The 20980-nt window shown below is 45.2% G+C and overlaps 1 protein-coding gene across 2 annotated transcripts in view; it reads left to right on the forward strand.

Annotated features, from left to right (window-relative positions):
• The window catches only part of CLPTM1 (CLPTM1 regulator of GABA type A receptor forward trafficking), a 33503-nt gene that overhangs the window by 4756 nt on the left and 7767 nt on the right, over positions 1-20980 (forward strand). The window contains exons 2-6 of one of the 2 annotated variants that reach the window (XM_061598088.1): positions 3768-3883; positions 16146-16269; positions 16805-16963; positions 17759-17876; positions 19743-19828. In XM_061598088.1, coding sequence (XP_061454072.1) covers positions 3768-3883; positions 16146-16269; positions 16805-16963; positions 17759-17876; positions 19743-19828 — 603 coding nt within the window. Of the gene's footprint in view, positions 1-3764; positions 3884-16145; positions 16270-16804; positions 16964-17758; positions 17877-19742; positions 19829-20980 lie in introns of both variants that reach the window. The other variant, XM_061598087.1, reaches the window with a different exon arrangement.

The raw sequence follows: 20980 nt of genomic DNA on the forward strand, positions 1-20980 counted from the left end.
TATGTTTTAATGGTGTTGTTTTTAGTTGTAAGCCGCTCTGAGTCCTATTGGAAAAAGGGCGGGGTAGAAATAAAGTTTATTATTATTATTATTATTACTGTTTCCATCTGTCAGATGAATGTCCCCCTTTAATTCATTAGGCCACTCCCTTTTTTTTTCTTTTTGCAAAACTGCACCTCATCTGTTTTGCAAGTGTTGCCCTCTTTTCTCTGTAAAGAGACTCCTGCCTCACAACCAAGCACCTGGCTTTCATTGGGAAACCTAACTTCATTATCTCTTATCTCCCCAATTATCTCTTGATTCTCTGAAGGCTGTGCACAATCGGCCTCAAAATGTGGCTCTGTCTAGACAGCAGTGTTCTTTCCTCATTTACCATTTATCTTTTCCTGAGGATACTTCTAACTCAAAGTCAGTCATTCCTGCACTGTGTACCATGACATGCTAGTGTGGTGTGAGACAGAAATAGATTAATTAAAATCTGCTACCAGCCAAAAGCACTCGCCCATAGAAGTTGCTGCCTGCTCTGTGTCTGGATGATTCCTTGTGCTATCCTTCTACTCATCCTTCACTAGGAAGTACAGTTGTGTCCCATCTCAGCGTTGGATGTGATTGGATCATTCAGTTACTCCCAATGCAGAGAAGAAGGAGTCTTGTCAGTTGCATCTCTAGATGAGTTACTGTTCTGAGCTAACCTTTTCCTTTGAGAGGAAGTACTGTCAGAACAGTGAGTGTCCCAAGCACAGGTGGGCTTCTAAGAGTGTAGGGAATTCTTACTCTTTCATTTTCTAAAAGTAAACTAATTTGGATATGTCTCCAATTATAATTTTAGAGAGTTATGCCCTAGGAATCAGGAGTTTTGGCAACAATGCCCAGATACTTGGAGTGAGGAATGGATGGGTGGAATTACCCTTCCACACCTGGTTTTTCCAACTTTTGCTGGGAAATTGCCCGCATGTTGCCCATAATCTTTTTGTTTGCCTGTGATCCATGTCTTTAACACAGTGTTACATTTTAAGGTGTTTTTTCTCTCTCCTTCACTGTGGAATTCCCCAGGGACATTTACCATCTGGATCATTCATGCTATTTCCCCTTCATTTCCACTCCACCTCACCTTACAGATTTTCACATAATTTCCTTCTACTGAAATCTGTAACACATTGTCCACAATTTTTAAATACATCATTTAAAAATAAATGTTAATCTATATTCGAAGGCTTAATTTAGCAATCTTGAATGTGGATGATGAAGCTCAGATTTTGGCTACCCAACATTCTTTTCCTGGAAGAAGAATGGCATGCTTTAGGAGTGGAGATCTGAGATGAAATTTGAATATCGAAGTTCAAACGAAGCGCTGAGAAGAATTTGCTTGCTCAAATACTGTATTCATTTAACATTATGGGTTTACTTTTCCAAACCTATATGACTGGGAATGTGAACTGAGTTTCTCATCTGAAAAACTGGAGTAATAGTGTTGACGTACTTACTTTACCTCATTCTTGTGGCAAATGTGAATAACATAAATCATGTATGCTTTCAAATCAGATCATAATAAGAGCTAGTGATTATGTTTTTTCCTGAGTACTCAAGGAACTTGCATATATCTCAGTAATTCTTAGAACAGCCCTTTAAAATAGAATAGTAAAAACTAGTAGGGGTTGGCATACAGATTTACAAAAAGCCTTTAAGACAAACCTTCATTATTCAGTGTTTTTTAAAGGTTTTTTTTAATGTGGTGCTGCCCTGTTTGGTTCAGGTCCACATTTTGTTTTAAGCCGCCTCAGGATCAGTATGATGAAGGGCAAGTTTCTAAATATAATGAAATAAATAACAGTCAGGATAGTGAAAACCCAAACAGCCTGCAGAGAGTTCCAAAAGCATCTCTTCAAGACTGGATGAAAGGCAAAGAAATGGCAAATTACATTTACTCTCTAAATAAGTGTGTGAGGCACCCTGAGACAAAAAATCCTAACCACATAGATGTCTGAAAAGGCTGTGACTATCCATTAAGAGATGTTTAGGGGGGGCATTGTAAATAATGTAATGAAAATGTTGTGAGCCATGGTAAAAAAGCAAACTCACTGTTAGTAATTATTAGGAAAGAGATGGAGAACGAATTGGCCATTACTGTAACACCAATAAACCTATGGGAATTCTGTTTTTGGAATATTGTGTACAGTTCTGGTTCCCCTCCCCCCAAAAAATCTCAAAAGAGATATTGTAGAGATGGAAGAAGTACAGATAAGGATAACCAAGATGACTATGGGGTTGATGCACCTTATGGGGAAAAAAGTATTTGTGGCTTTTTTATTTAGGGGGAAAATGGTGGGGGAATGGGAGAGGTTTATTAATGGTGTAGAGAATGAGGGCAGAGAAATTTCCTTCCCTCTCCCGGAATAGTAGAACTTGGGGATCACTCTGTGCAACAGATGGTAGTAGATTCAGGATAGATAAAAGATAGTGCGTCTTCACACAGGACAGAGTTGACTGATGGAATAGACTGCTACAAGAAGAATGACCTTAAAAGGGGGTTAGACCAATTCATGGAAGTTCACCACTGACAGACCTGTTGATTGCATCAAACTTCCATGTTGCTGGACAGCAAACAGGCAAAGGCTGTTGCCTTCCTGGCCTGCTTGTGGCCTTTCCAGAAGGATGCTGGACTAGGTGAGGAATGGGGAACCTTTGGCCCTCCAGGTGTTGCTGGATTACAGCTGCCATCATCATTAACCATTGGCTGCGCTGGTTGGGGCTGATGGGAATTGGAGTCCCAGCAACCTCAAGGGGGCCAAAGGTTCCCCAGCCCTGGACTGGATGGATTCTTGATTTGATGCCACTGGGCTCTCTTTACCCTGTTGTCGTTGTTAATCCCCGTATTACAAATGGTGGACTGAGGCTGAGCTGTTGTTGTTATTTTAATTCATTTATATACTGCCTTTTTCCCAGAACTTGGACTCAAGGTGGCTTACAAAAGTTAAAACAAAGATAGTTAAAAACATATAAATAAAACATACAGAATTACAATGTATTAAACTGTAAAATTAAAACATAGCATTTAAAAAGAAACGCAAAATACAAATAAATAAAAACAGAACCCTACACATTAGCCCTTGCAGTCAGTTCCCAAAAGCCTGTCAGACCAGGAAAATCTTCACCTGTTGACGGGACAGCAGGGAGGGAACTGGTCTACCATCCCTAGGAAGGGAGTTCCACAGCCTGGGGGCAGCCACCGAGAAGGCTCTTCTTCGTGTTCCCGCCACACATGCCTGTGAGAGTGGCGGGACCAAGAGATGGTGGCTTGTGAATTGATGGCTGAGTTGAGATTTGAACTGGGGGTTCTCCTCAAGTTCTCAACCATTATGCTGTTATGGCTCTCCAGCTCAGCACGAAATAGCACTGCATCTAATTTAAAAAATCTCGTAAAGGAACATGAGAAGCTGCCTTATACTGGGTCAGACCATTGGTCCATCTAGCTCAGTATTGTCTACACTGACTGGCAGCAGCTCTCCGGGGTTCCAAACGGAATCTCTCGCATCCCTACTTAAAGATGCCAGGGATTGAACCTCGGACCTTCTGCATGCAAAGCAGGTGCTCTGCCGGTGAGCTGCAGCCCTTCCAAAATGGCTTCTCTGGGAACATGAAGTCATTTGTATCCTGAGAGAGGAGTCTCATTTTGCCCAGAAGTGTCTTTTTAACAGCCATGAGGTTTGATATGACAAGTGGCTCTGACTGATATCTATCTTCCCGTTTTCTCCCCACCTTTAAAGCAGATCACTAGCAATGGAACTGCAGGGGGAGGCGAAGGGGTTGCTGAGACCCAGCAGCAGAACCAGCCCCAACAGCAAGCTCCAAATGCCTGGCAGGTCATCAAAGGAGTCTTGTTCAGGTGAGACCTCCATCGTTCCAGAACTGCTGTATTGTCATCCAGTGTGTGTGAACATCAAACCTACAGGGAGGGGTGCGTGTGTTTGGTGCTTCTCTGCTGCATCTTGTCCTTGTATCACCTCCTCCTGGATTTACACATCCTGGGTCATGTTTCTGTACTTTTATGAAAGCAGCAATACCTGCTGTTTCATGCATCTGAGGGGGAAAACCCCATAATAATTGGCAGTTCTATAGTGCTTCAGTATGTTCAACTCGCTTTGCAAACATGAGCTCAGACCTCCCTGCAACAACCGTGCTGAGGGAAGAGCAGCTTGCCTGTGATTACCTAATAAGTTTAGGAAGACGTGAGGTTTGAACTAGGGACTCTCCTGTGTAGCACTAATTCTACATGAAATGACCAAACTCTGTGTCTCTTGGAGATGAGCTCCAAGCTGGAGCTGCAGGCAGAGACAACCTGACGTCCCTCCTTCTTTCGGCTCAGCTATCCTCTGCAGCCGAGAAGCATTCTGAGGTTGGAGCATCCGTTGGTGCAGAATTGGAGTAAAACGACGTGCTTCCGTTCCGCCTCCCGCCTTCAGCTCGGAGCTGGAAAAGGGAGATGGAGCTATGCTGGAGGAGTGTTCTGAGCTCAGAGCGCCCATCGTTAGGCCCAGAGACAGAGCAAAGCAGTGCCCCTCTGAGCTGAGAGGGAGGGAAGGCTTGAAGCACCTGTCGAGTGCAACCAGGCAGAGCAAACTAATGTGCCTCCACTCTCCCCCCCCCCTTTCAGGAACAAGCTCAAGGAGGGTGACACAGAGGCCCATCAGCTTGCTTGTTTTTGGCTCTCTTCCCCAGCTCTGGGCTTGGAGCTGAAAGAGGGGCAGGTTTTTCTCTGACCCTGTGCTGCATTTCATACAGCACCCTGCCCTTCAGAAGGGGCATGCGTGTGCATCCTAGTGACAGCCGTTCTTTGGCTAATCAAAATTTGTCGTGGAGCCGGCAGTGCCAGACCTCTGTCTTCCTCTCCGTTAGGCTTCGGTAAGCCGGAACCCTCCACCTGCACTTTGTCATGGTACATTACAGAAACTGGTTTTATGCTGTTCTTTTGTGAGAACTAAACCCAATTGGCTTTACTTCTCAGGAGCAGGGTGATGGTGTTCCCCCAAGTGTTTAGTCTGTGGTCACACAAGCAGCTACCTAATACGGAATCAGACTGTTGGTCCATCCAGCTCAGTATTGTCTACACCAGTGTACCTCAACCTTGTGCCCCCCAGATGTTTTGGACGGCAACTCCCATCAGCACCTGTGCTGACAGGTGCTGGTGAAACTTGGTAGTGCAAAACATCTGGAGGGCACCAGGTTGAGGAAGGCTAATTACCACCGTCAGGACCTCTCCAGGATTTCAGACAGTGTCAGACAGCTGTATGTGGAGATGCCAGGGGTTGAACTTTGGACCTTCTGCGTGCCAAGCAGATTCTCTTCTGTTTTGTAATGGTCCTCCCCCATTCTAGAAGGGAAAAGAGTACACGGAGCCAAAATGCTAGCATGTGCCAGAGATGCCTGTGTGACAAAGTGCATTTAGGAAAGTATTAAGCTGATTGGTACCTTAATGAACAGCCTGCCCCTTTAAGCATAAGTGACCAGACTTCTGTGCCATGCGCCTCTTCTCAGAGTTTTGGCAGTTTACAGTATCTTCCCAGGGCAGAGGTGTCTGTGGGGCTTTTGGTACTTAACATTAGAGCCAAATGCCTTAAATGCCACTTGGGATCTTGATAGTTCGGTTTATGGGCAGCTGGTGATGAGGTTGTGGAGACAAATCTCTCTTCTTCTGTATTTTGTGTGAGTTACAAAAGAGAGTGTCACTACCAAACCCTGATGTCAGCAAATCAACTAGATGCACAGAAAATGTATTTATCTCACAGGACTTTCAACAGTTTTCAGGATGCACAGCCCTTTGGTGGCATATTTGCTGCCAGATGCAACTGTGTGAAGAAGGGATTGTCTTAGAGTCGCACCAGCGACTCCCTCTGAATTCTCTTTTTCATGTTGCAGCGTTGGCAGTATATATATTGCTCTGAAGAAAGAGAAATTTGGATTCCACCGTTCAATTAATACATCTTCTCTGTAGGTTATGTTCTACTTTTTCATTACCTTGAGTATCTTTGTCAGCTTTCTGCAGATTAGGGGAGGCAGTTCAGAGATTCCCAAAGCTTTTTGCTAGTTCTTATTGGTTAGTTATCCAGGTTGCCACTGTGTCTGTGGTCCCTATCAATACTTCCCCCTCACATACCTCAACAATCTCCTTCCCCAACTCCCACCCCTCAATATGTAAATGTATATATATATATATGCACGGCAGCTGCTGCCTCCATATCAGTGGGGCAGTGGAATCCACTCCGGATTTTAGTCTGAATTTTCAAGGAGCTGTCCAGGGTGCTTCTGCGCACACGCACATTTGCTCTTCCTGAAGCCAGCGGGGCTTGTATTTTCTTTCCAACACAATCTGAAGGTTGTGGAGTGGGCTTTAATACATTTTCATATTATTTTTATAACTCTGTGAGGAAGGTCAGTCTGAGATAATGACTTGCTTAAGGCCACCTGTGGTTGAATTGTGTTGTTTCCTGTTCAAGCCTGACAGTGGAAGACTCTTGTTTTTACTTCTGACGTTCCTGTCAGACCCCTCGCCCCACTCTGGGAGTGTTGGTGGGGCTGGCAGTGGCTTCTGAAGTCCCTCCATGCGGCTTATGTCGGAGGGATCTGTTACTTAGCACCCAGTAGCAGATGCCTTCCTACTGAAGGAAGGTAGACAAGGCCATCCTCACCAGCCATGAGATGTTGAATCAGCTTCCTCGTCAAAGACTGGTAGCCAGCAGGTTTGGAAAGCCTACTCCATGGCGCCTGAGGTGTGGCTGCAGGGTGTTCAAGCATGCAGTCCAAAATAGCAGCTCTGACCAGGGCCCTTAACTGCGTACACTTGAGCAGTTGTGCCTCCTTTGGAGAGGGTTGCCGTGTTAGCTTCCACAGCCTCGGCAACCTACCACATCATCAGCCTTATGTAAGTTGCAGCTGAGCCTTCCTGTCTTTTATTATCTGTTTATAAAGAAAGGTTTGTTTTTTTAAAAAAATAGACCGTAGGTGAGACACTCCAGCTTCCCCACAGCACACATGCTGCTTACTCCCTTCCCTCAACTCAATTACGATTCCAGCGCTACAGTAACCATTGCCGTTTTGTTATAAATTATTGTTCCTATGAGACACCCACATGTGCAGAGGGAAGAAAGAAATGTAGATGTGTGTGTGTGGGGGGGAAGAGACACATGTCATTGTGTAGGGCAAGGGTGGGAAACCTATGACCCTCCAGATGTCGCTGGACTACAACTCCAATCATCGTTCCTGACTGTTAGGCATGCTGGCTGGGGCTGATGGGAGTTGGAGTCCAACAACATCTGCAGGGCAACTGGTTCACCATCCCTGATAGAGAAGGTGTGCTGTGTAGGGTCTAAACATGGTATGCCGTGTGATCCTAAGCGTATTTACTTGGAGTGAAGCCCTACCGTGTTCAATGGAGCTTGCTGCTAAGTAAGTGCGTGCCCTTAGACTTGCAGGGAGAGGTCTTCATAAGCCTCCAAATAGTCTTTCAGGGTTTTATTAAAAGCTTCCTATTTATGATTTCAGGCAGAACAGCACACAAAAACGTTAGCTGTACTTCAACACTACTTTTCCTGATGCACGTGGGAACAGCCAGCATTGATGATACTCTTTATTTGGGATGTATTCACAGCTTGTGGGGCTTGCATGGCTTTTTTAGATTTGTGGGATTTCTGCTGTTGGGTGTGTTGGAGTTGGTTGTGCTCTTCTGGCCTTTTACTTTCCCCAATGATGTTGTGGGGGGTGTACAGAGCTTGAAGTATGAGAAAAAGCAGCTGGTCCAGGATTTCCAGCAAATGAAGAGGAGCACCTACATGGGGCAAGGTTAATGGGGTAGGGTGGAGTTCCCCTCCCAATTTACAAAATTGAATAACACTCTTTTTCAGAAATGGGTAGACTTGTTCCTTATGTAACAATCACCATCCAGCCACTTGCACAGCAAACAGGCCCACCAAGGCAACAGGAGGAATAATAATAATAATAATAATAATAATAAATGTGTGTAATTAAATAATAATAATAATAATAAATGTGTGTAATTAAATAATAATAATAATAATAATAAATGTGTGTAATTAAATAATAATAATAATAATAATAAATGTGTGTAATTAAATAATAATAATAATAATAAATGTGTGTAATTAAATAATAATAATAATAATAATAATAAATGTGTGTAATTAAATAATAATAATAATAATAATAATAATAATAATAAATGTGTGTAATTAAATAATAATAATAAATGTGTGTAATTAAATAATAATAATAATAATAATAATAATAATAATAATAATAATAATAATAATAATAATAATAATAATAATAATAATAATAAAATGCCCAGGGCAGCAAACATAATATTAAAACAGTATAGTTAAACTTCTGAAAACAGTTTAAAAAACAACTTTCTGAAAACTCCTAAAAGCTACTCGCAAACTAATAATTTCAGGGTTGCCAGGGTCAGGAATGTTTTTACAATTGTCCTAAAAAGTTAAAAGTGAGGGAGACAGGCACACCTCGCTAGGGAGAGCATTCCACAACCAGGGAACCACCACTGAGAAGGTCCTGTCATAAGTCACTGCCAACCCGGCAACCCCCAGTGGTGGCTTCATCAACAGGGTCTGCCCTACTGATTGTAGAGTCCAAGATAGTTGCTATTGAGGAAGGTGCTTTTTTAGGTACTTGGGTCCCCAAGCCATTTAGGCCCTTGTATGCTATTAGTAATATGCTGAATTGGGCCCGGTAGCTCACTGGCAGCCAGTGATAATACTATTAGTATGAACCAACCATTTTAACACATTAGAACTGAGGATCAAGACGGGAGAGGAGGGGCCAGAATTTCTGCCTCCAAAGCCTTTATTGCTTGGGATGCTATATTGGTTCTTTGAACTGCATCAGCAAAATGTTTTAGCAGCCATGCTGTGCCAGCCAAGCGTTGAATTCTGTATGATTAGAACTGTTAAAACATTTTAATTTATTAATGCAAATCAGATTGGAACAGGGTCAACACTGGAGTGTTCTTCCCCCTAGAAATGGGCAAATGCTGCAGTAACGCACTTCCAAAATGGTGTGCATGCAAAAATCATCTTTACTTGGCAAGTTGCCCCCTGCCCCCTGCAGCTCAGATGGATCCAAAGCATAATCCATTCTTAATTGGGCTCAGCATTTTCCAGAAGATTGTGGCCCATTGTGAGCTGGGAGGCTTGGAGGAAGTCACAGAATAGAATATATTATTCCATTCTTCTAGATCATCCAGTTATTCAGACTAGAACTGTTCACAACCAAGGAAAACATGCCTTCCACAAGGATCACTGGGCCTTCTACCCACACATGTCTTAGTGAGTCACCTGTGGCTTAAAAAGCAAGTACCAAAGAACCAGCTTTTTGTAAAGCTTTCCTGCCGAATCACCCGATTCTTCCCCACTAAGGGCAAATCTGAAGCAGACATGGCTTAACTAATTAACTTCCTGGCTTTAAACTAATTCATTGGCTTTCATTTGTATATATGTTTATGCACTGCAAAACCTCCATAAGGATATTTGACTGGGGTGGGATGGGGTGGGAATCTTGAATGAAAGTGACATTGTCTCTTTGGCGTGTGAATTTCAGATTAAAATATACTGGCCATTGTTTGGAGAACAGAAAGGCGTCTATTTTTCATCAGGTTTGTGAAGCTGACAACACTATCTGGCCCTCCTAGGTTTGTGAGTTTCACGGATGATTCATGAGGCAGAGGAATGCTGACAGGCTCTGCTGCTGTCTTCCCAGTTGGCTGATTATCTTCAGCCATAATTTTAACTGCGCTAGCTTGCTAATGCAGGAAGAGACGTGCATAGCTTTTTTACAATACCAGCAGCACTGATATTTGCAAGGGGTGGCACCAGGGCAGGGGTTGGGTTTTTGAGGTCCATATTTTCTCAAGGAAGCATACTTGAGAATAAGCTTGTTATGCAAGGCAACGGATTTGTTTAGTTAACTGGTTAGTGTTCCCGCACACACAAATCTACAATTAAAGCTTTAGTTGTCCAGCCACACTGATGTATTGATAGAGCTTTAGAGTCCACAAATGTGACCGCCAATATAATTCTGCTGGCCTCCAGTATACTCCATTGCGGGAATAACATACAGTAGGGCCTGCTTTTCGGCGTTCTGCTAATACGGCGGCTTTCAATAAAGTAAGGCCCCAGACATATGGCGCTTGTTCCGCTTTTACGGCATTTTTCGGGTGTCGGGTGCCATTTTATTGACAGAGTTCTGCTTTTCGGCGAAGGTCTGGAACGTAACCCGCCGTATGAGTGGGGCCCTACTGTATTCTGAATACGCAAACGTTCAGAGTGCCTTTTTTCAACATGGCGCCAGGCCCTGTGTATCATCATAGGCTGGAGGGGAGGAATTGCTCCAAATGCATACCCACACCACTACCCCATTGCCAGATGTTGGGCATGAAAGGGATGTGCTTGCTTTGCATCTGTAAACAGGAGGTGGAAAAGTCGAGCCTCAGGGGCTACTAGAAACGGTTACAGGCTATCCAGTCAAAATGGGTGGCCCCCGTAGCAGTCCTCATTAGAAGTTTTCAGCTGTCCGCAAGTTCCTCAAAATCTTGACTTGCAGTAAACCATCTGGGAAGCTTTTTGAAGGGCGCTATAGAATTAAATTGCTAATACTCCATTCATGGGGGGACTCACTATGACTCTGATGGACCGACCATTCCCTGAGAAGGTTTGGGCTGAATGTAGCTACTCCACTCTGCAAGGGCGGGGAACCCATTGAAATGGTCCGCCCCTCAGGGACTTATGGAACCTGAAAGATTTTCCAGCAGACATGGCTGGCACTCAAGTCGAGGCTCTTGCCTGTCTCTGGAATGGTGAGGTGCGTAGAGCAAACAACACAATTGCTCCTGAATGCCCTCACTGTCTTCTGTAGAGCATGTAGGTCACCGTGGTATTCCATTGATGTGTGAGTGATGAAACAGGAGGGTCAGCAGCTGGAGTGCAGGTGGCATAAATCTTGGTCCAAACCTGACCAGACGTGGGTAAGGTTGCACCATCGTGCCTACCACGTGGCAGTGGCAGCAGCGAAGAAAGCTTACTTCTCCACCACCGTTGTGTCTGCAAGTAGCTATCCAGCAGAGCTTTTCTGACTGATGAATGGGCTTTTGACATCTGGGCAAAAGAACATTGCTGTGACACCCTCGGAGGCCTGCTGTAACAACATTGCATGGCACTTTAGGGACAAAATCACTCTGATTCAGGCGCTTGGATGCCGCTGTTAGAGCAAGTCCAATGGAGGCATCCAGAGCACTGCCTGTTCCATCTGTACTGAGGATGCGGACAAGCTGCTTGAAGTGTGGCTGACCACTGGCCCTGTTGACCCTTGCCCATCTTGGCTTCTTAGAACTAGCCATAAGGGATTGACTGGGTGGGTCAAGGGAGTGATTAATGCTTTGCTGGAGGAGGGGGAGGTACCACCTGCCATGAAGGAGGTGGTGGTGAGTCCCCTCCTTAAGAAGACCTCCCTGGACCCAGAAATGTTAAACATCTATCACCTAGTGGCAAATACCCCTTTTGTGGCAAGGTGCTCGAGCAGGTGGTGGCGGTTCAGCTTCAAGCATGCTTAGAGGAAACAGGTTACTTGGCTCCATTCTAGTCTGGCTTCAGGCGTGGTGGCCATGGCACCGAGACTGCCTTGATCGTCCTGGTTGACAACAACTGCCAGAAAAGGATAGGGGAAATGCGACCCTGCTCATTCTCCTTGATCTCTCAGCTGCTTTTGGTACTATTGACTACTGTATTCTTCTAGAGCATCTCAGGGAGGCAGGGGCTGGGGCACTGTGCTTCAGGAGTTCCACTCGTACCTCCAGAGCCACTTCCGAAAAGTAGTTATTGGAGGCTATTATTTGCACCCTGGGAACTGTCCTGTGGTATTCTGAAGGGTTCCATCTTGTCCTCAATATTATTTAACGTCTACGTGACACCATTTGGAGCTGTCATCAGGAGATTTGGAATGAGGTGCCAACAATATGCAGATGACACCCAGCTCTAACTGTCTATTCCTACTGAATCGGGAGAGGCAGTTGAGGTGCTGGACCAGTGCTTGGAGGCAGTAATGGGCTGGGTGTGGGCCAATAAATTGAGGCTGAATCCTGAAAAGAGAGAGGTGTTACGTGTCCAGAGTTCTCATGTCCAGGAGGTGGGGAGACTGCCTGCTCTGGGTGGGAATGCATTTCCCAGGAAGGAGTAGGTCCACTCCTGGAACCAGCATTGTCACTGGAGGCTCATGTGGCCTGAGTGGCTAGGAATACTTTTTTCCAGCTCAGGCTGGTTCACCAGCTTCATCCCTTTTTGGACAGAGATGGCTTGGCCAGAGTACTCGATGCTCTGGTAACTTCCAGATTGGATTATTGCAATGCTGTACATGGGGCTGCCCTTGAAGACGACACAAAAACTTCAGCTGGTCCAAAATGCAGCAGCCAGATTACTGGCTAGGGTTCCCTTCAGAACTCATATAACCCCTGTTTTAAAACAGCTGCATTAGTTCATTTCCAAGCTCAATCCAAGGTGCTCACAGTAGTATTTAAAGCCCTAAATAACTCAGATCCCAAATATCTGAAAAACCACCTCCTTCCTTTGGGTGTTGACATCAGCAGAGGAGGCCCTTTTGGTAGTTCCGCCACCTTTGGAAACCTGAAGGTGTTGGCCCGGAAGTGGGTAGTCTCTGTTGCAGCCCCTAAGTTGCGGAACTCCCTCCCCACAGAGGTGTGTCTGGCAACTTCATTCTGATGTTTTTGGCGAACGCTGAAGATGCAGCTCTTACCTTGGTCTTTGACCTCTGTGATGCATATTTTGGGACCCACTCTATTTTTTTGTGGTGATGTGATTTTAGGTTGTTTTTAACTCTTTTTAATGGTGTATTTTAAAACCGTTGCAACCATCCCTGGGTGAAGGGCGGCTAATAAATTTTAAGAATAAGAAGACATAAAGGTGTGACTAAATCACGTGAGATATTAGAGGAGACAGCCAAAGTGTTGATGTAGTAGGTTTGGCACATTTAAGACTTGCAGTCAAATTCCCACTCAGTTGTGAAGTGCTGTAAGGAACCTTGGACTGTTTACTACCTTTCAGCCTAACCTTCACAGGGTGATGGTGTGAGGATTAAATGCAAGAAGACAAGGCATGCCATTCTGAGTTCCTTGGAGGGGAAAGGCAGGATGCAAAAGTTATTATTAATTTTAATAATAGTAATAATAATTTGCTGTTAGGCTGTTTGTAGTGCCATCCTTTGCACAGGAAGTATTGAACCAGTTAATTACAAAGGTGATTTGGAGGCAACTTTAAAAAGACAGCACATTCTCCATTGTATGGTTTTATATCCTTTGGGTGGAGGTGGCAGTGCATATTCTGTGGGCATGGGTGTATTTCACACCTAATATAGTCCTAGATGAGCCATTAATCTAGTTCCTTTGCATTTGAACTGCTGACAGTAACAGTGAAGATGCATATCAAGAGGTGTGGTGTGGTCCTGGAACACATTAAGTGCTGCTGATGGTATCTCTCTGCCCGCCTCCCCAAAGGATATTGCAAAAGCAGAGTTTGCCCAAGGTGGATGGTAGCGAGGAGTCTAATAGAAAGGGACATGTGGGGATGGATCTTAAATCAGAATTGGGGAGAAGGACAAGGAGAGAAGTCTGAGCTTTCGTTTTTACCAATTGCACACAGTAAGAATGCAATGAACAGAGAGCCAGATGTATGTTTTCTACCTTTTATTCTCTAGCCATTTTTGTAAGATCTAGAGGAGCGCTGGTATAAACAGCTGTCTTCTGTATCGGGGTGGCAAACCTTTATCCTTGGTTGGGGGATCTCTCCTGCAGCCACTCACCTTGGAACCAACAGAGAGAGTGTGTGTGTTCGTTCCCACCCTCCTCATCACACCCATTAACAATACTTGGCATTTACATTTTCCCCATTCTAAAGGCATTTCCTACTAATGTGGAAGTAGAGGGGGGAGAGAGAAGGTAAATTACAGGCCGCTTTCTGGCAGTTTTCAAGGGACCACCTAGTGCCTGCCAACTGTTGTGATTCTTGGAAAAAATAGATTAAATGGGCCTTTTCCAGCCATTTGCTTTTAAAATACTTACATAATACTAGGCAGACTCACGACTACCTAGTACAGATTATCAAATTCTTAACTTTAAAGAGATCTTGGGGTTCTAGTTTTTAAAACAACGCGATGCCAGAGTGAAAGCCGGTCCGTCTGTTCCCTGGCTGTTGTCAGGATTGCAGGATAAGAGCCCATTAAAGGACAGAGAAGAGCTTCAGCAATGTGGGGTGTTGTTTCTCCCCCCCCCCTTCTAGTATCTAAACCATTCTTGCACACATTTTTCTTTGGATGGGTTCAGTTGACATTTTAAAGAGTAAATGTGGGAAGGTGGGGTGAGGAGCAAATTGATGGGTGCAATGCAGCCTCTCTGGCGATGGACAATTGAAAAAGGACTTCCAGCCTTGGCTTTATGGAACGACAAAAAAAAGCTGCAAAGCAGTGATTTCCATCACAGCATAGGATCCATAAGGTGCAGTTCAGACTTTTTTTTTTTAAACACCTTTGTCTTGTTACCCTAAAACCATGGCTTCAACAAGGTTATTAAGGAGGTTCCGCTGACCTTGAAGGCGGCAAAAAATGCAGCCTGGGGCCCCACCTGCCACTCCTGAAGTGGCTGCACCCCTCCCTGCAAGGGAGAGAAGCTTGGAAAGGTCAGAGGTGGGCGGGTGTGTTTACGTGCTTTTGGGTGGAGTGGAGTGCTAAAAAAGTCATTGGGAAGGACAGGGATGGTGGTACTGCCGGAGTGGCAAAGGAAGAGTCTGTCTATTGCAGGCACATCTTGCATGCACGCACCCTGGGGGACCTGTCAACAACCCCATCCATCACAGATATTCCCCCCACCCCTGCACTGTTGTCCTCATGAGTGTAGATTTTACCGTTTTTCTGTGGGAGTGAATGGCAGCTGTTCATTTATAGCTGAAATAAGGAAATAAAAGGGTGTGCTGAGGAAATAAAGGGGTGTGCTCAGAGACCTGGTTGAGATGGGAGGTCTGAGACCGACCCACCCTTGGCATTGCTGTTGTTAGAAAGTGACTCCAACCCGGAAATAGTTTCCAAAGAGCTGATGTCATTACTGCGGGCAGCAGTACGAATGGAGATTGCTGAGCAGTGAAAGCGTCGTTGGTCCTTCCATGGAAAGATGGCTCAGTGAGACCCTAGCTGAACATTTGGCACAACACCGGTGGGTCATTAGGGGAGTCACCAGGCGTGACTGCTTTGATAGAACTTTGTTCCCATTTCTGAGTTACATGAATGGGGGGGGGAGCTACACCACCACCCAGCAACGCCTCCTTCTCTATGGAGGGGCTCCTTGCATGTTGCTTCACTGGCTTTTATTGGTATGGAATGGATTATGATGTTGGATTCTGTATTAGATGACGACTTTGTATTCTGCTCTGTATGGTTAGCGGCTTTGGATACTTCTTGTGTTCATCGTTTGCATGTTCACAAAATAAATAAACTTTTTTGGGGGGAAAGATGAGAGGTCTAAACCTGCTGCTGCTGACCTGAGTTTCTTGGGGGGAGGGGGAGAGTAGGTTTCAAGCCCTCCAGCAATGTTCTTTTCATGGCGGCCTGTTTACAGAGAACTAGTAGGATGGCAGGTTTGTGTCTGGCTGGCCGGCCTCAGTTCCACCACTGCAGCGTTCTCTTCCTATTCGGGAAGAGTGGGTGGTATCCAGTGCTGTTCCTACTCAGAGTAGGCCCATTGAAATTAATGAATCTAAGTTAGTCGTGTCCATTAACTCCAATGGGTCTACTCTGAGTAGGACTAGCATTGACTACCACCCAGTGGGTGGAGTCAGTGTTGCTTGCCCTTCTGCCTCTTGTCTAGTTCAAAATAGGCTCCGTGAACAAATGAATTGCCAACCACGGCGCAAGCAGGCTTATGATATGTGATGAAAGTTTATCTTTGGGAAACGTCTCTGTTTATGTGGACTCTGCTTGGAATTTCCCTGTGAAGTAAATGCCTTGAGAAGGAAAGGCTGGCTTATAACATGCAGTAATTCTCGACTTTTCTCTGCTCCTCCGCCCAGGATCTTTATCATTTGGGCCATCAGCAGTTGGTTCCGTCGTGGGCCGGCACCACAGGACCCAACCACCGTTGGCGGAGCACCCAGGGCACCGAGCCGTAATCTCTTTCCTAAAGACACTTTAATGGTAAGCGTGACCAGGAACTTGGGTTAGCTGGCCCCCAGGGTTTGTGGAGGGAAAAGTATTAAATATGCTCTGTATGTAAAAGTAAAATTCTGCACCCGAATGATCTGAATAAAAAGGAATTTGCAGCCTGTATAAATTATGAAAGCTGAGCAGATTTGGATAATTTCTCGTACTTTGTGTATTGCATTCTGCCAAGCTGATTAGATTGCAAGACTTACACAGCAACTCATGAGGTGCCTGAAATTTCAGCAGGCATTACCCACACACTTTCCAGCATATCTTTGTCACCGTGAAAGCTACAAACCTGCTTTTTCACTGAAACGAAACCTATGATTTCTTGGGAAGCTAACCCTTATTCTTATGTCTAAGATCACATCCTACATTTTTTTTCTGCACTCCTGAGGAATTACCATAAGCATGTAGCCCTGATCATCAGTCAACGGAAAAAGCTGAGCATCCATCTGGGTATATATTTACTTCCGCCTGGGGCGTGGGCTTGCCTGCCTTGGATAATACTCCTCTCTTCTCCCTGCAGGATCTCCATGTCTATATATCAGAGCATGAGCACTTTACAGATTTCAACGCTACCTCGGCGTTGTTTTGGGAGCAGCGGGATCTTGTCTATGGGGACTGGACCAGTGGCGAGAATTCCGACGGGTGCTACGAACACTATGCGGAGTTAGATATTCCTGAGGTGTGCAGGCAACGCCTATCATTGGCCTCTTGTTCTCCAGCTGCACCTGAGCCATGTACCCTGCTGGGGGCTTCAGTTTTCTCTATACGTGTCCACAATGGGTTGTCAGTACTCAGAGTGCCCTCCATCTCCAGCCACCAGAAGGCAAAGTGCTTTTTAAAAATACCTTGCCTGGACTGGACTAGGAAGCACATCCTCTTCTGTCTTAGAAACAATATTTTCTCCATCTTAGGAAGAGATTATAGAGCTGAGAGAGACTAGCATGACCTAAATTCTGAATGCCCAGCACTGGTTGAAAAGCCACTAGCAGCCGTGATGTTTTGTGGATGGAGATAGGAGCGTCACTCTGCTCTAGTATCTCAAACGTCTTACCGAAGCACCTAGCCTGTTTGCCTGGCTTCGGCAATTTGTGCGGTGACCTTGTTTGGGTGGATCCCAGAATTGCCGTTCCAGAACTATATTGAGACTAAGGCCCTCTTGCAAGATAAGGAAGCAGGTCTGCAGGGCCAGGGACCTTTCTCTCCTTCAATAAGACTTCGGGGGTGGAGGCAACAAAGAGCATGGGAGGGGAGGAGAAAAGGGAAGTCGGAGTGACTTTTTGACATTTTAAGACAGCTGGCTCTTAACATGGCTGGGTCTGAGCTGTGCTCCCCATTCCATCACTAGGAGGTGACAATTGCAGCTGACTCGGCTGCTCCATCTCCTTGCTTGGTTGCATGCCACAAAATTTGTTTTAACAAAATGGATGATGCCAGTAATCACACTGTGATGTATATATGTGCATGTGATTTTCAGAGTGTTCAACACAATGGTTCCATTTACATCCATGTGTACTTTACGAAGAGCGGGTTCCATCCCGATCCGAAACAGAAGAATCTGTACAGGCGACTCACCACAGTCCACACGTCGCGAAGTAAGCATCTTCTCTCCCCCCCCCCCCCCGGAGTGCCTCTCTCCCTTTGCTGGGAGGCAGCAGTCGGTGGTTGAGGAGACAGATGTCTGCACTAGGGATGGGGTTAACTGCCTGGTTCTGATCCGCTTGTATTCCGATAGTCCATTGTTCAACCCCAATCTGCTCTTTTTTTGTTTCCGCTTGCTTTGGCACTTGCCGATTCAATCCGCTGGTGGTTGTTTTTTAGTTACAAAAAAAATTGCGTAATTTTTAACATAAATGCCTATGTAAATGATCATAGTGTTGCATGTGGTTTATTTTTTCCTGTTGATCACACATACACACTCTTACAAAAGCATCAACGTAAAGGAAATTATGAAGATAATTATATAAAATCGGGGGAAATCCATGCCAATTACAGCCACAGCCCACCTCAAGAAACCAGTGCCAATCCAAAAAGATAGCGGACTGCCGAATTCAGTTGGAATCCGGTACTAAGTCCAATTTAGCAGATATTCTCCCCGTCCCTAATGTGCACTCCCCACTTCCCCAGGGCATCTAGTTCCTGGCCTTCTTGCCCCACTTGTAAATCACCACATGTACTGGAGAAAAAAGCCAATCTTCTTACCACCTAAAACCAGAAGCAGGAAGATGACATAGGGAGCTGTTGATTTCTCTGCCCCCCCCTGCCCATCCACACCCTTCTAGTAAGTGATGCCTTTCCTCTCTTTTTCCCCTCTCCAGCTCCCCATCATGTGACAATCATAGGGGCTTGATTCTGTAGGAAGGCAGGCAATATCTTAGGCTACTATGTGGCAGGTGTGTTTTTGTGCAGTGAACATTTCTGACATTTGACAGGGAACTGCAGTCCTACAAACATGTTTGGTTGTCGCATGCCGGGAAGCTGCTGCCAATCACAGCTTCCCAACACATCTTTGCTGTGTTTACAGAAGGGTCTCTCTCCCCACTAGAACTCAATATGGCTCAGGATCTGTACTGATGTGTATTCTCTCCTATCTGAAAATGTACTCTGCATTTTGGTATATTTTTATTTAGTGCAGTTTATGAAATGACGCACTGGTGGCAAGCATAGACATATGGAGACCACTAGGCCTGTGTGAACCTTCTTGCAAGGCTGGGAAAGAAATTGATGAGTTTTTGCCAGCTGTTGAGTTAACATCTTTGAAAAAGTTGTGGGGACCCTGTGGGAATGCCACCAGCTTTCAACAAAGCAGCCTGTGTGTGTGTGTGTGTGTTGTAACTTTTGGAAGAGGAAAGAGGGTGTCCATGATCAAGAGCCCGTGTTTTGCAGAGATGGAAGAGAGGATGGCTGTCTGCCAATCCCGTTCCTCCAGAAGCTTTCAAACTATGTAAAACCTCAAATGCTAACTGCCATCCGCACTGTGGGCATACCGTAAAGGCTCAAATTTCTGTGCCAGAAAACTCAGAGCAAGTTAAGCACATTCACCTGTTCAGCCTCAATTTGCCTATTTCTGGGTACAAATAAGGTTGCAAATTGGCACCCTGGACCCCCTGCCAACGCGTGTTTTGAACTTGTGGCCCCACCCTGGGACACAATAGTAGTCGTGACAGGCGAAAGAAGGAACCGAGCAGTTTAGTGATACTGCAAACCCGTAAAAACAGAAAAGCATAACAAGTTTGGACTTTTCCTCCATGTTCCTTATCCTTCTGGTAGGTGTGCGTATGGAGGGAGGGGTTTGCTGCTCCATTTTTGAATATGTTCCTGCAACCATGAACACTAGAAACCTGAATTGAAACAAGGTGCTTGTAGTTCTTGGATACTCGTGTTCAGAACATTGCTACCGTCTAGCTTTCTCTACAGGTATGGTTTTGCATCTACTTACCTTTCCTTCTCTTTCTTTGCAGTGATAAATAAATACAAGCGCAGACGTTTCCAGAAAACCAAGAATCTACTCACAGGGGAGACAGAAGCGGATCCCGAAATGATAAAAGTAACAATTGCTTCCTATGCCAAACCCTCTGCATTCCCTTCTTCTTTAGCCCCAAGGTCACCCATTTTTTCCTTCATGGTGGGCACAGCCCCCGGGGCTTTTGGCTAGCACCACTTCTCTGTCCCTCATAAGTCAGCCTTCCTGGATTGTAAGGTTGGCAATCCAAGGCTCTCTGGCAGAGCTGAGCCTCTGATAAATTGACATTGGCAGGCAATCACTGTACTTAATGTTGCAGAACGATTTCCATCATTCCTTGTAGTTCCTCACTTCATAATACGCTGAACCCTTCCACCTGCCGTCCTCCTCCAGGGGTGGAGGGGAATTCCATGAACCGTGCTCTCGTGTACTTATAGTGCTGGAAAGATAATACTGGGCGGGGAGGAAATCTATTAAACCGCTACAGTAAAAGCTGGAGTTTTATTTAAAGCTTGGTCTGAGAAATGGTTCTTTGCAAACAGGGTTTACGGTTCATATTGGGGGGAAATGTTTCAAATGATTACTCCGGGCTTGCCTGTGGTCTGCCCATCAGCATCTGGTTGAAGACTGTTGGGTACAGGATGCTGGGCTAGATGAATTCTTCTTATGCAACGAGGAGAGAGGGAGGTACAGCCTTCTGGGACATGCTCCTGGCTCCCTGCCATCTGCTGGGTGGGGGGTGAAGAGGGCAAGAGCGAGCACACTATGATTATGTCACACTTCTTGTATACGATTGACATTATAGTTTGACTCGGCCCCCACTATTGCTGTTCAAACTCCCGCATTGCTGGTCACACCTGTGTCATTTTGAATGCAATACACACTGGGACCCGTCCAGCCACAGCAGCTGCATCACACTTACAAGCATGTTGCTGCACATAAGGCTAGCCAGAAGCCTTTTGTGTCAAGCACATTAGCTTCTTCTTTGAGCCCGGGACTTCTGGCAGAGCTATAATTAGAGAGCATCTTTCTTGGCATCTCCAAACATGTTCCAGGCTGTGTCGGCGGGAGAATGAACCGTCCCTTCTGACTGCAGAGGGGTTAAAATTGCTTTGAAAACCTTAACAGTACATATCTACAGCAGTTCTGCTGCCGGGTTTGATGTGGAAACTGCCGGCAGCCACAATTCAGTTTTGCACAAACTCTGTGCTTTTATTCTTTTGAGTTAGATAAATA

The sequence above is a fragment of the Rhineura floridana genome, chromosome 15 (genome assembly GCF_030035675.1).
Source record: "Rhineura floridana isolate rRhiFlo1 chromosome 15, rRhiFlo1.hap2, whole genome shotgun sequence".
Lineage (NCBI taxonomy): Eukaryota > Metazoa > Chordata > Lepidosauria > Squamata > Rhineuridae > Rhineura > Rhineura floridana.